Source organism: Cyprinodon variegatus, unplaced genomic scaffold, assembly GCF_000732505.1.
Source record: "Cyprinodon variegatus isolate N-32 unplaced genomic scaffold, C_variegatus-1.0 Scaffold399, whole genome shotgun sequence".
In the NCBI taxonomy this organism is placed as follows: domain Eukaryota; kingdom Metazoa; phylum Chordata; class Actinopteri; order Cyprinodontiformes; family Cyprinodontidae; genus Cyprinodon; species Cyprinodon variegatus.
Window position 1 is genome coordinate 8,170 of NW_015150852.1, and position 12,497 is coordinate 20,666.

General features: G+C 39.3%; 1 protein-coding gene across 2 annotated transcripts in view; it reads left to right on the plus strand.

Moving 5' to 3' along the window:
- LOC107092902 (kalirin-like) overlaps nt 1-12,497 on the plus strand; it is an 84,715-nt gene that overhangs the window by 3,699 nt on the left and 68,519 nt on the right. For both annotated transcript variants that reach the window (XM_015387605.1, XM_015387606.1), the window contains exons 2-3: nt 11,034-11,112; nt 11,197-11,364. In XM_015387605.1, the coding sequence (XP_015243091.1) occupies nt 11,034-11,112; nt 11,197-11,364 (247 nt within the window). The remainder of the gene's footprint in view (nt 1-11,033; nt 11,113-11,196; nt 11,365-12,497) is intronic.

Here is a 12,497-nt window from a genome sequence, read left to right on the forward strand (position 1 = left end):
GGATATCGGCCAAAATCCCAATATCGTGCATCCCTAGTATACATCACCAGAATGATTTACAATTAAATGATTGATGGACTTTATTGCACTCACATTGGAAGAATTTACTCGTTACATCAGTTGAAATAGTCAAAAAGAGAAGAAGGTGCCAAAGGAAGAAAAAGGTGCGTCGGATATATACAGTATACACTATATATACAATATACAAACAACAGTTTTTTTTAATCAGGATTATTATACAGGTTTATTACACAGGGTGTTTACATGGGTATTTAAATAGATGGATATTTATATATAGTTATTGGACTGGGTGTCAAATATAGAGAAACAGGTTATTGCACAGGGTATTAAATAGTAATTGCACATTTTACATTGCACAAGTTATTGCCGTTCTGCTTTGTAGAGTCTGGTGGCAGCAGGGATGAATGACCTGCAGTAGCGCTTCTTTTTACAAACAGGGTGGTTAGTTTTACAAACAATTAGGAGGAACACTTATTTTGACGATCCACTTGGAAAATGAACATCCTCCACTCTATCTTTAATAAAGAGCACCAACACAAAGCTTTCATTTCTGTCAGGCTGTGAACCTGCCTCCTCTTCTTTTCTCTCTGGGGCCATATTGGGCTATCTAAAGCCATCACAGACCTTGGTGTACCCTGGTCACTTCAACATCCCATCCTGTGAGCAACTAGTGCAGTCTGCTGGGTGTAGGCTCATGTTCCTCACATTGACTTGAAACGTGAAGCTGCTGGAGCACTGAATTATTCTCAGAAACCTCTAACAGTACGTGTGTGTGCATGCTGGTGAGGTCATATGACAAGTGGTAGATTTTTATTAATAGTGTTCACTAAGGCCTTTGTTTTTATCTTTAGTGAGCCTTGTTGCTCATATCTTCACTCTTATACAAGCTAGAAGGACTGATTCGATTTGGTAGGGACCTTTTTCAGTTAGCTGCACTAAAAGGAGTATGAGAACATTTACCTTTGACCCCAGTACCCCCTGATTGCTACAAACTGGTGTGGATTTAAATGCCATACTGATCATGTCAGACTTATTAAAGCTTTACTGTGTTGATAAATGTGGAGGGAGACCTTACTTAATGAAGTTTTGCGCTTACCACATAAAGACATGCTTTCAAAGACAACATTAACTTTATAGCCATTATCTCTGAAAACTACTGCTTGGCCACTCTAGTTATGAATAAACTATTTGTCACTTAAACTCTTTGAATCACCACACTAGCTTGTCATGATCCTAAAGCAGTGCTATGAAACCTCTTTTGGACTCTTCCATTATTTTATTGATAGGGGGAGTGACGGTTTAGTGGTTAGTGCAGTGCTCTTGTGCTCTGAGAAGGTTGCGAGTACTGTGTTTGATCCCCACAGCCTCCAGTTCCTGAGCAAAAGCCTTAACGCCACACTGCTCTCTGGGGGCCACACAATGGCAGCCCACTGCTCCCCAACAGGATGGGTTAGATGCAGAGAGTGAATTTCCCCATTGTGGGATAATAAAGGGATTTACATTTACATATGGAACTAATTCGTGATACAAATTTTCTCATGGAGCTTTACAATAAAACAAACTCTCTTTAAAGTCTTTCTGTTTTAGTTTATATTTCAAGCATCATCACTGCTGAATGATCTCCCTTTGTCTGAAATCCCTATCCTGTGCATTTGAGCAATAATTCAGGGGTTTGGGTAAGTGGCTGGTTGACTTCAACCCCCCCTAGCAGTTTTTCATTAAACAAAACAGACCAGAAAAGGAACATCTGAGTCTTTGAATTTTGATATCAGCGTCCAATACTTTTCTGATGCCTTGATGTTATTAGCACTTTTTTTTGTTTTGTTTTTTAGAGAGATGTCATTCTTGTATGTAGAGAGGTAATTATGATGTATGTATGAATGTACACATGTATGTCTTAAAAGCCACCTTGAAATGTTTAAATGGTCAGAAAAGGAAGTCATACACTCAGTAAATTGTGTTTACGGGACAAATTCTACCCTGAAAACTAAGCAGGTTCACTCCCAACTCATCGATAATTGACGTTTTGTAAACCCTTCTGTGCATCACTGTCGCTCAGGATGCAGGATTTGACCAAGCATCAAAGTACTCAACATATTCTCATTATCAGTTCGTATGAAATCGTACGAAAAGTTATTCACAGTATTTCGTGGGTTTTTGACGTTTTTCCTTGAAAAAACATATCGGTGCGCATGTGCAGCCAGCCAGACGAAAAAAGCAGATCAGCGGAACTGGGACGGGCGAGCTTTCAACAGTGCAATAATTACTTCATGATGTCTCTCACTAGGTTGCTTGCTGTTTTGTATGTTAGGGTTAGGGTTGATTGTATTTTAAATGTTATGTTATTGAATGGTGTGTAAGATACGCATGCACACTGATGTCTTGTCTTGAAGCAAGACGTAAAAATACAACAAAATACGACGAAAAAACGTCAAAAACCTACGAAATACAATGCATCACTTTTCGTACAATTTCATACGAACTGATAATGAGAATACACTGAAGTACTTGACAGTACTGCTTCAAGTATAGATACTTTTATAAATTTTTACTCAAATACTCAAACATCTGCTCAAGTTAAAGTATTGAAGTACGCACTTAAGATACTTAAAATACTTAAGTATTCAAATATATGAATACATTTTTTCTACTATTGGTAATTTTTGTCTAATTTTCAGTTATTTTAAAGAACCTTGTAGCGTTCAGAAACCACCTGCTACAGATTCTACACCACCTAGAAAGAACTTCAGCATAAAGATGGCTTTAAATGATAAGAACGGTTTTTTGGATCATTATTTCTTATTTAAAAACAAACCAAAAAGAAAACGGGAACGTTTTGATTTTTCTCAAAGAGTTTATAGAAAAAATAGTCACACGAATGTGGACCTTAGAAAAATCTATAAGAATAACATTATAGTGAAGAGTTAAAATACCTTAAAGTTTTAAGGTTAAATCTATTACCACAAAGAAACTACAACTCTGATGTTTGAGAACTAATCCTGCTGAACAACTAACGCCTTAATAAAATTAATAGATTTCAAATAATATCTGCTCTGAGTTTCTCACATTTGTGGAAGTCTGTGGAGTCTGTCCTACAGGCTGCTATCCGCCATGTTGGAATTACATTTCAAGACAAAAACAAGGAATTACAAATCTAAGCTGAACCAAAAGAAGTAACTAGCAGCTTCCTGGAAATGGGGTGAAGTAGAAAATACAATATCTGACTTGGAAATGTTGTGCAGTGAAAGTTATAAGTACCGCCCCAATAAATGAACTAAATTAAAGATACTTCAAAATATGCACTTTTATTACTTTCCACCACTGGTTGGGAGTTAGAGTGTGTTGGGAAAAAACAAATCTAGAAGTGTTAGGGATTTAATTGATTATATTTAATAGATCAAATACTTTAGGGCTGATCAAGAGCCGTTTAAAAAAACAGAAATTTATCATAGACATAGACTGAAAAGATCTGCCCCTAGAGATTGAGCTCTAATGTTCTTTGATATCGGGCCTGATTGTTATGAATCAGTTTTTTTTGTTTTGTTGTTTACAGGCAAATCTGAAAGACTATTACTCGGTTGCATAAATTAATCAATCTATTAATTATAGAAATCAGACTGTTTTTCTTTATTTCATTCAAATATTCCAAACTGATTTTAAAATTGAACCGGTAAAACTAAAAAAAAAAAATAAAAATAAAAACTTTTACTGTGTTAATAAAAAGGATTTTTTTTTATTTTTTTATCCACCGAGTATTTTAAACAGCAGATTTTTGGCTCCCATGGTAAACATTAAAATGTCATAATGAGTAAAATGGTGCAGTCTTCCAAAGCTTTGGAGATAAAGTCCTTATTCTGAGACGTTGGGTGTAAATTATCCTGCCAAACTTGTTAGTGAGCCAGAGGTTGGGTAATATTTGACTAAATAAACCAGCCCACCATATTTGCTGGCTTTGATGAATGAGGGCTGCAGTCGTATCTGTTAGAAATAAATCTGCATCAGGAGATGACTTCGACATGTTCACATGTTCCAGTTTCTCCATCTCATCACTGGGCTGTCTGCTAGTGAAACATATGACCATCACAAGCTTTCATGTGCACGCATGCGTGTATGGAGTAAACAGTGGAGGGGGGGGGTCACATGACATGAAGGCAGAGCAGAGTTCCCACCGTCCCAAACAAAACAAGCCAGTTGGATCAGTCTGAAAATGAAATGGAGGTAAAATCCAGTCACATTGCTGCAGCAACAAGGCATAAACTATAATCTGCTGATGATCTTGAACGTTCCAGAAGTTTAACACCATCTGCAAGATGAAGTTTAAACATTTTTATTTGATCATTATTAAATGCTCAACGTCAACATCTGATGCTTCCACTTTTGCTTGGTGTTTACAGAAAACAGGACAAATCGAGCCCTGAAGCTCCTCAAATTACATGAAGGAACACATGAATACTCTATGTGCTCAGAGATCAAAAATGTGATATTTTTTTGTTAGTTTTCAACAGTCTTCAAAATAAGAAACCTCTTTCCACATTCATCAAGGGGTGAATGTTAGCTGCAATGATCCTGGTTAGAAGTAAAAGATTTATGGGCGGCACCCAGTAGCAGGAAGTTGTTCTACCTCTATGATGGGCTGAACTTGTTGTGCCGCCTGCTTTAGTGCAGCAGCACGGCTCTGCAACCTAAAGTCTAACACAGGAACTCCTTTTCACCAGCTGTGCTGGGGTGGTGGACTCAGCCGCTCCATAATCCCAACATTCATCTGTTCAATTAGCTGCGGGTTTTGTTTAATCATTAAATCATTAAGTCACGATGCCGGAGGCAGATAAGTCTTTATTTCTTTCACCTACAGAGAGATGATGCAAAGCTTTACCTACATTATGCACAAGGCATCTTTTATATTTTATCCAGAATAAAAATGTCATGATTTTTACAGTAAATTTCTGGGAAAAGCCTCAGATTAAAATACACACATCTTTGAGTATTACTCTCATTGTTCCTCCTTTTCTGTCCATCCAGTTAGACCTAAATGGATATAAAACAGTTTATTTCTTTCAACAAATGGAGTTCTGCAGTTGTTTCACCATCCTGAGTTACAGATTAGCTAAAACAGATTCCTGTACCTGGTAAGTTTAATCCCTCTACAGGCAGGGCTGACAAAACATCTCACCCTGTGACCCCAAAAATGACAACCTAACAGTCTGACCCCCTAAAAATCCATATAATTTTACTCTATATTTATGAATAGATAAACCTTTTAAGATAAAAAGCTAAGTAAGTTAGTTTATTCTTTATTTATAAAGTATTTTTTAGCATTTAAATGTGCAATTCACAATTCAGTGGTATATTTAAAGGTATAGCAAAGGATTTTTGTGAAATTTTAAAAAAGATCTGCCCTCTCCAATTTAAAAATAAAAAATGCACATGCACAACCCTGTGCCCGCTCCTGAGAGGGAACACCTATTAAACTCATGCACGAGCCCATTTCTCCTCGTGCACGCTCTGTTTAAAAGTTGCTGTTTGCATCGCTTATACAAGCTTACTTTCCAAAAGAATATTTGTGATTTCTCCAATACGTCAGTCTCTCCACCAGTAAGTAAAAATGGTAACTAACATTTAGAATGGTGTTATGTAAAAATATTACCAGAGTGATTGACAATTAGGAGGACCACTTTTATTTAATGCATTTATTGTTAAATATTTCAAAAACCGATGTAGAGGAGGGACCTGCATCAATTATCAAAAGATTATGAAGATGCAGAACGTTTGTGCCTTTTCATTTTGAATCATTCGTCAAATAGTCGGCTCTGAAGATGTATTTCATTTATTTTTATCTGTCATGAATAATAACGAATGAAAATGGAGAAGCTTAGAAGTTAAAAATCTAAAATGCAGAAGTGTAACCCAGCTCTTATATATAAGTTAAATTGTTCTATATCTGAAGGAAATCAAATCTTTTAAAATGAATGCAGGATGTGAGAAAACAATATGAACTTATTAACATTTTTAACTACTTCCAAACCAGATTACATCTCCACCCAGCTGATAACTCATTGATCCTTCTACCAATTCATCCATCCAGCCCTCCATTCCTTCTTTAGCTTCTTTCATTAACTCATCTGTCAAACCATATAGCCATTATTAAATCTGTCCATCACGTCTGTCTCCTTGAACCCCAGTCGTCCTCGGCAGATGGCCGCTCTCACTGAGTTTGGTTCTGCAGTTTTCTTCCTGTTCAAAGGGAGTTTTTCCTCTCCACTGTCACTACAAGCATGCTTAGTGTGAGGGATTGCATTCCAGTCAATGAGTCGATGCAATCAGCAGATTTTCCTTAGATAGAAAACTTTGAATCAATCTGACTGGATGATCTGGTGAAATGGAAAGTGACCTGAGATGACGTGTTGTGAATTGGCGCTATAGAAATAAGTTGAACTGAATCCATTATATCTTCTTCTGTGGTTTTTGCTGATTCTTGATCTGAAGTCAAACATTTAGGATAAATTGTTTCCTTTGTTGGAATAGATTTTTAGTATTTATACCTAGATTTGTAGGTAGTATATGGCAGTATAAAGTGGAGCTTATACATTTTAGCTGGATTAGGGGGTTTGTTGTGCTTGCAGCTCTGTGTGACCAGCAGCACACAGTTTGGTTGGACTCAGAGCGCAGTTCCTCTTTAACCTGAGCTGAGCTCTAACCAGCCAGAAGGAGTGAAAACAACCGTGTGTGTGTCGGGGTGTGTGTGTTTGTGTGTGTGGCCATCTGTCAGGTAGAAGTTCACCTTTATAGAAGCAAACGGTGTTTGTTGCTAGGAGATCTTAAGCCCAGCTCACACGTATGTAGAACATGCGCATGCAGACATCAAACACACGCAGAGACACACAAACGCCACCTAACATTTTCCAAAACAGGGAAAACGGAGCAAAAGGCGGAGGAAGACATGGCCCCATCTGAACCCTCAGTGATTCACACTTTCTAGCACTTTGTCTGGTTTCTTCACTGCTTGGACTCAGAAATACGGTCAGCTCCTCTACAGCAGGAGATCTATCCTGATACATTAAAGCCTTTTGCTGATGGACTGTTGTGGAAAAGCTCCTTTCTGGATGAATGCTCCTAAAGGCTGGTTTAACCTGCTCTGTGCTCCTCACTGGATGTTTCTACAGCACACATTTCTAATTGGTTGCTTTCCTGCCAACCCTTCTCAGAAACAAAGGGTTGATAATAAATTCAGCTGAAGTAGAGCTCACCTTTAGGATTTTAAAACCTGTTATAAAAGAATGACTGTCCCAGTTTTCTATAACACAAAATCCTCATTGGAGATCAGAAAATGCACATTTCTCTGATTTGGATATGACTAAATACCAGCAGCTTGGATCAATGAAAAGACGTTTCTTTAGCGAATATCTTTTTTTTAAGCCTATGTTGTTTCAGAACTAGGGGTGTAAATCACACCTATCATGGCGATTCGATTCAGTATCTATTTCATGACCCAACGATTCGATTATTTTCGATACTCAAGAATACACCACGATACAATTCGATTAATCGATTAAGTCTTTTTTTTTCAAGTTTCAAGTTTGAAATAAATCTATGAAAGCTGTAATATTGTTATGCATTTTATTTTTTATTTTAGAAACAACAGCAAATAACAGAAGTAGAAAAGTTGCATCAAAAAATACTGCAAAAATACTGCACAGAATCAGTGCAATGCAATACCTCGGCTTCAGACGTGCCGCCCCCTCCACAGACGCTCCGCTGCACCTCTCCCAAATTGTAGCTGACCGCAGACAGTGCTGCAGACAGGAGGCTGCCTTGTTTTGTTTTTATGACCGAAATTGCGGAAAACAACTAATGAAGTTTGACGTGCTAGAAGAGCGAAGTGCGCAAGAACGCTGGGTTCCTTTACCCACCTGGATCTCCGCTCTTTTTGGCCCTCATGTCCCTCCGTCGCCGGACTAAACTCGCCCCCCACTTCCTCTCCTCCTCGGCCGTATCTAGATCCACAGCGTGTAGCTCAGACCACGCTTCAATATTGAGCATAATTCAAAAATGTCTGCATCAAGCTCACTGCAACACACTACTGTAAGGGTATAACCAGGAAGCGAGGTAGGAGGGCAAAATAGTTTTAGCGCCACCGCAGCACGGGAGGAGAATTACGCCCAGGAGCAAATGGATAAAAATAGACCAGAGGAAAAAAAACAAAAAAACATGAATGGATTCTCTTGCGGACGTATCGATGCATCAGATCGTCGGTTGTTGGATCGATGCATCGATATAAAACGATTATTATTTACACCCCTATTCAGAACTGAGAGTAAAATGAACCATAACCTCTAGAATATCGTCAGCAGCAAGTCAAAAAGCCATATGGATTGTTTAGCTCATAAATCTTTCATTTTTATCTTTGCTGATGGATGCAGCGTCACTGGGAGACGGCTCTACTGTACGTTGCTCTGATTTATTTATTTTGTATCAGGTCCTGTTTTTATTTCCAAAATAGGAAATTATACATTTATCTAAATGTGAATCCTCCTCTTTTCTTTGATGGGGTCTTAAAAAGAAACTGGAAATATTTCAACATTTTTTATTTTATTTAGTTAATATTTGCCTTTCAGTTCTTTAAGGTTTTCTAAAACAGACGCAGGCGTTCGATGGGTTCCTGATAAGAGTTTAACTCCGTCTGGACATGCAGGGGAATATTTGGCAGCATTTGTTGGATATTAGAGGTGGAAGCGTTTCCTCCTGACAGCTCAGAGATAAAGTGACTGCAGCCTCCTGTTTACGCCGCTGCCATGAGGCTGATTCAGGGCTCTACAGCTTGTGAGCAGTGCTTTAGCCTCATTCTCCAGAGCCTGTGGTAAACATTAACACGGGTTACAGAGGTCACTCCAAGCACTTGTTGGTCCTCAGCTCTTTGGTGTGTGCCGTTCTGTTTGAGAACCCGCCATGACCCCCCCCCCCACCCTTCGTTTCTTTTCTTTGTTTTTCAAGATTGATTGGTTTGATACACACATGGGTGAAGTTATCTTTAAGGCTTATATTTCTAGGCATGAAAAGCTAGAGGCAGATCTTGTATCGATCTGGTAGAAAACAAGAGTTTCCAACACAAAGATGAGTCTGAATCGTATAATCCAATCGTCATCATGACAGGAAGCCTGACTGGTCACGTTTTAATCAACATTGAGCCTTACAGATGGTTGGTCACTCTCCTTCAGATTTTGGTCGTTTCCAGCTTCTGTAGTAGCAGTCATTCCAAATGGCCCTTCCCAGTCAAACTGCGAATGGCAGCCCACTTCCCTCCAACTCTTTGCGAAATCGCCTCCAACTTCCAGCCACTGGAGTGACCCCCTCTTGCATATTTTTTTGCTCTGACTCCCTTTCACTGAATTACAGGGTCTGACCAGGAGATGACTCTTCTCTTTAGATCTGAATGTCTACAAATCATGACACAAATAATATGGTGTCATAAAAGTAATTTCCTTCTGGGATTATTAAAGTTGTGTGATTCTAATTTTAGTACAAATATTGTTGTTTTAAAAGGAATTGTAGGGGACCAGCCAAGTTTCCATCAAAGAAAGTGGGGAAATTTTGAATGGCTACTACTGTACTTCCGGTCAGCGACTGCAAAACAAAACTGGGAATAAAAAATTAGAATTTTTCAGAGAGATTTGAAAGGTTATAGCCAGTTCCGATTGGTTGTGTGTTCATTGCCACTTCTTAACTTCTGAAACTTTTTTTTTTTGTTTGTTTGTTTATTTGATAGGGACAGTGGGTATGTTTCATGAATCATGTCACACACTACAACTTTTTAGCTAAGGCCAATTCTCAATGCCTGTTCCCAGTTAGGCTTTTACAGAAAACACAGAGACTGTACACAAGAAACAACAGAACAAATTACACACTAAAACATAACAGAAACAAGATCAGGTACTTTAGATTATTAATGTTCACATGTCTGTCCTCTCAATAAAAAGTCTTTAAGTTTATGTTTAAAAAGGACCCAGTTTGACTCTCCTTCAGTTCTGCAGGTAATGTATTCCATGTTCTGGTGCCTTGTACAGTGAAAGCTGATTGACCGAAAGAGGTTTTGCATCCGGGTACTTGACAGTTTCCACTGTGAGCTCCTCTTGTGACTGAGCCCACAGCTCTGAGATGAACTACACAGTCATTCAAAACCTTAGGGGCCTTATCATGCAAGCATTTGTAAACCAGTTTTAACAGAACAAATTCTGTTCAAGTTCTCGAAATGTAGCATTTTTAAATTGTTCAGTATAACACAGTGATGGGATCTGATTGTTTTTTTTTATCTAAGATTTTATAGCTCTATTGTATATCATCTGAAGAGGCTTGATAGTGCTTGTGGCTTGTGACCAAGAACTAATGCAGTAACTTATATGGGAAAAGATCATGGAGTACACAAAACTGTGAGCAGCGTGAAACGCTAGGGAATCTCTAATCAGTTTGAATGTGTATAAGTTTGCTTTTGTTACTCTGGACACTTTTTTTGCGTGGCTGTCAAATTTCAATTGTGAGTCAAGTATTAATCCTAGATACTTGATTTCTGAGACCTGCTGGATTCTAGCTCCATTTATCTGTAAATTTAGTTATTGAGATACAGGTATGGGCTTGGTCCTTTTTCTATTCAGTGTGAGTGGAGATAAATATAATCGGGGGCGTCTTGGTCATTAATGAAAGTATTTTCCTCTCTGACCAATTCGGCTCACTGCCACCATGCTGTAAATTAGAGATAAAGTCGTGTAAAGAAGTCGCTGACGCTTTGCTCGGTGTATAAAGTCAAACCAGCTCTGTATCCTCATGGTGCTTTGGTCCTTTCATCCATGCTGCTGCTGTTCATCTTCAGCGGGGGGGTGGAGATCAGGACGTGGGGTAGAAAGCAGCTAAAATGTAGAAACGATGTATACGCCTGGAAGGCAAACATGGCTGTAGTGGGCTATCTGCACCGATTGGACATCTTTGCTCCACTAGTTGTGATGTCATATTCTCTCTGCTTGCAGCTCTCTGGGGGATGCGAGCTGACGGTGGTCCTCCAGGACTTCACCGCAGGATGCAGCACAGAGCTGTCCATCAGCACAGGTGAGGCCGAGCCGCACATTCCTCCTGGAGATCCAGGTGGGATTTCTACAGATTGAGCTAACATCTGTCTCATCTTATCTCCAGGTCAGACCGTGGAGCTGTTGGAGCGGCCCACGGAGCGGCCCGGCTGGTGTCTGGTCCGGACCACCGACCGCAGCCCCCCTCAGGAGGGGCTGGTTCCCAGCTCGGCTCTCTGTGTGTCTCACTCGCGATCCAGTGTGGAGATGGACTGCTTCTTCAGCTCAGGGAAAGGTAGGACGAGCCGTCTGCTCCATGAACACTCGCGGTGAAACGTGCAACTCTCTCTGCTGACTGACTGCTGTGATGCAATGAGTGGAGCGTTGGATGTTACCTGCTGTGATCTGATTGGCTGCAGCTGAAACCGCTGGGCTGTGACCTGCAGCATGTAGAAGAAACAAAACTATAGAAAATAAATAATGTATGGATTATTGGTTCATCTTATTATTTCTATTTTTAAACATTTATTAAGAAGAAATATTTAGCATAAGCAAAGTTCCCTGCTTCTGCTTCTCTGGTCAGAGAGCAGAAATGGATTTATAGGCTTCATATTTTTGGATTGTTTACTGTAGAAGGTTTCAGAAGCTGCAGCTTCTGGGCTAAACGTCGTCCTGTGGTAGAAAGGCAGGGGCTGGTAGTTGGTAAAGCCGCAGTACTTGGATGTTTTAATATATATATTATATAATATAATGTTTTTAAAGTCGGTTAGTGGAATAGCAGTGTGTGGAAAAACAGCTTCAGAAAAAACTTCATCCAACAACAAGTAAGAAAGCATGTGACGCCCACAGAAACTTTAGCTGGCTTGGATCTCACGAGGTTTTGGCTCGTTCATCTTTGAGTTCTGATTTTAGTCTCAGAGCTCGGCTCTCCAGCAGCTTTAGGGAAGGTGGCCAAACTCACCATAGATCCTAACTTCCTGTTTCACACCTTGGATCAAAACGTTGTCTATTTACCTTTAATCATTATTTACACTTTGCTAATCACTGCAGAATTCCTAAATTGACAAACTTCCACTAGTATTCACACATTTATGCCAGAGTTTTTTTAATTTGTTTAATCCATTTTCATTTAAACCCGTCATCTTTTCATTGCCCCAAGATATTAATGGTCATAAGTGGCCTCTGTCCTGAGAAATCAACTTTTTAAGCTTCTATCCATTTCTTTAAATACTTTGCATTCTTCAAAATAAATCATGAACAAAATAGTATTTGGCTTGATTTTTGCATCTCTGATTAATCCTTGTGAGTTTTGCTGTCCGGGCATCAGCTCCTCCCTCGCCGAACAGTTGGGGAGTTTATTCCTGCAGGAAGCAGATCCCTGAACCTGGCTGTTCCACACCGTAATCAAAGATCAGAGGCGTGATGTGA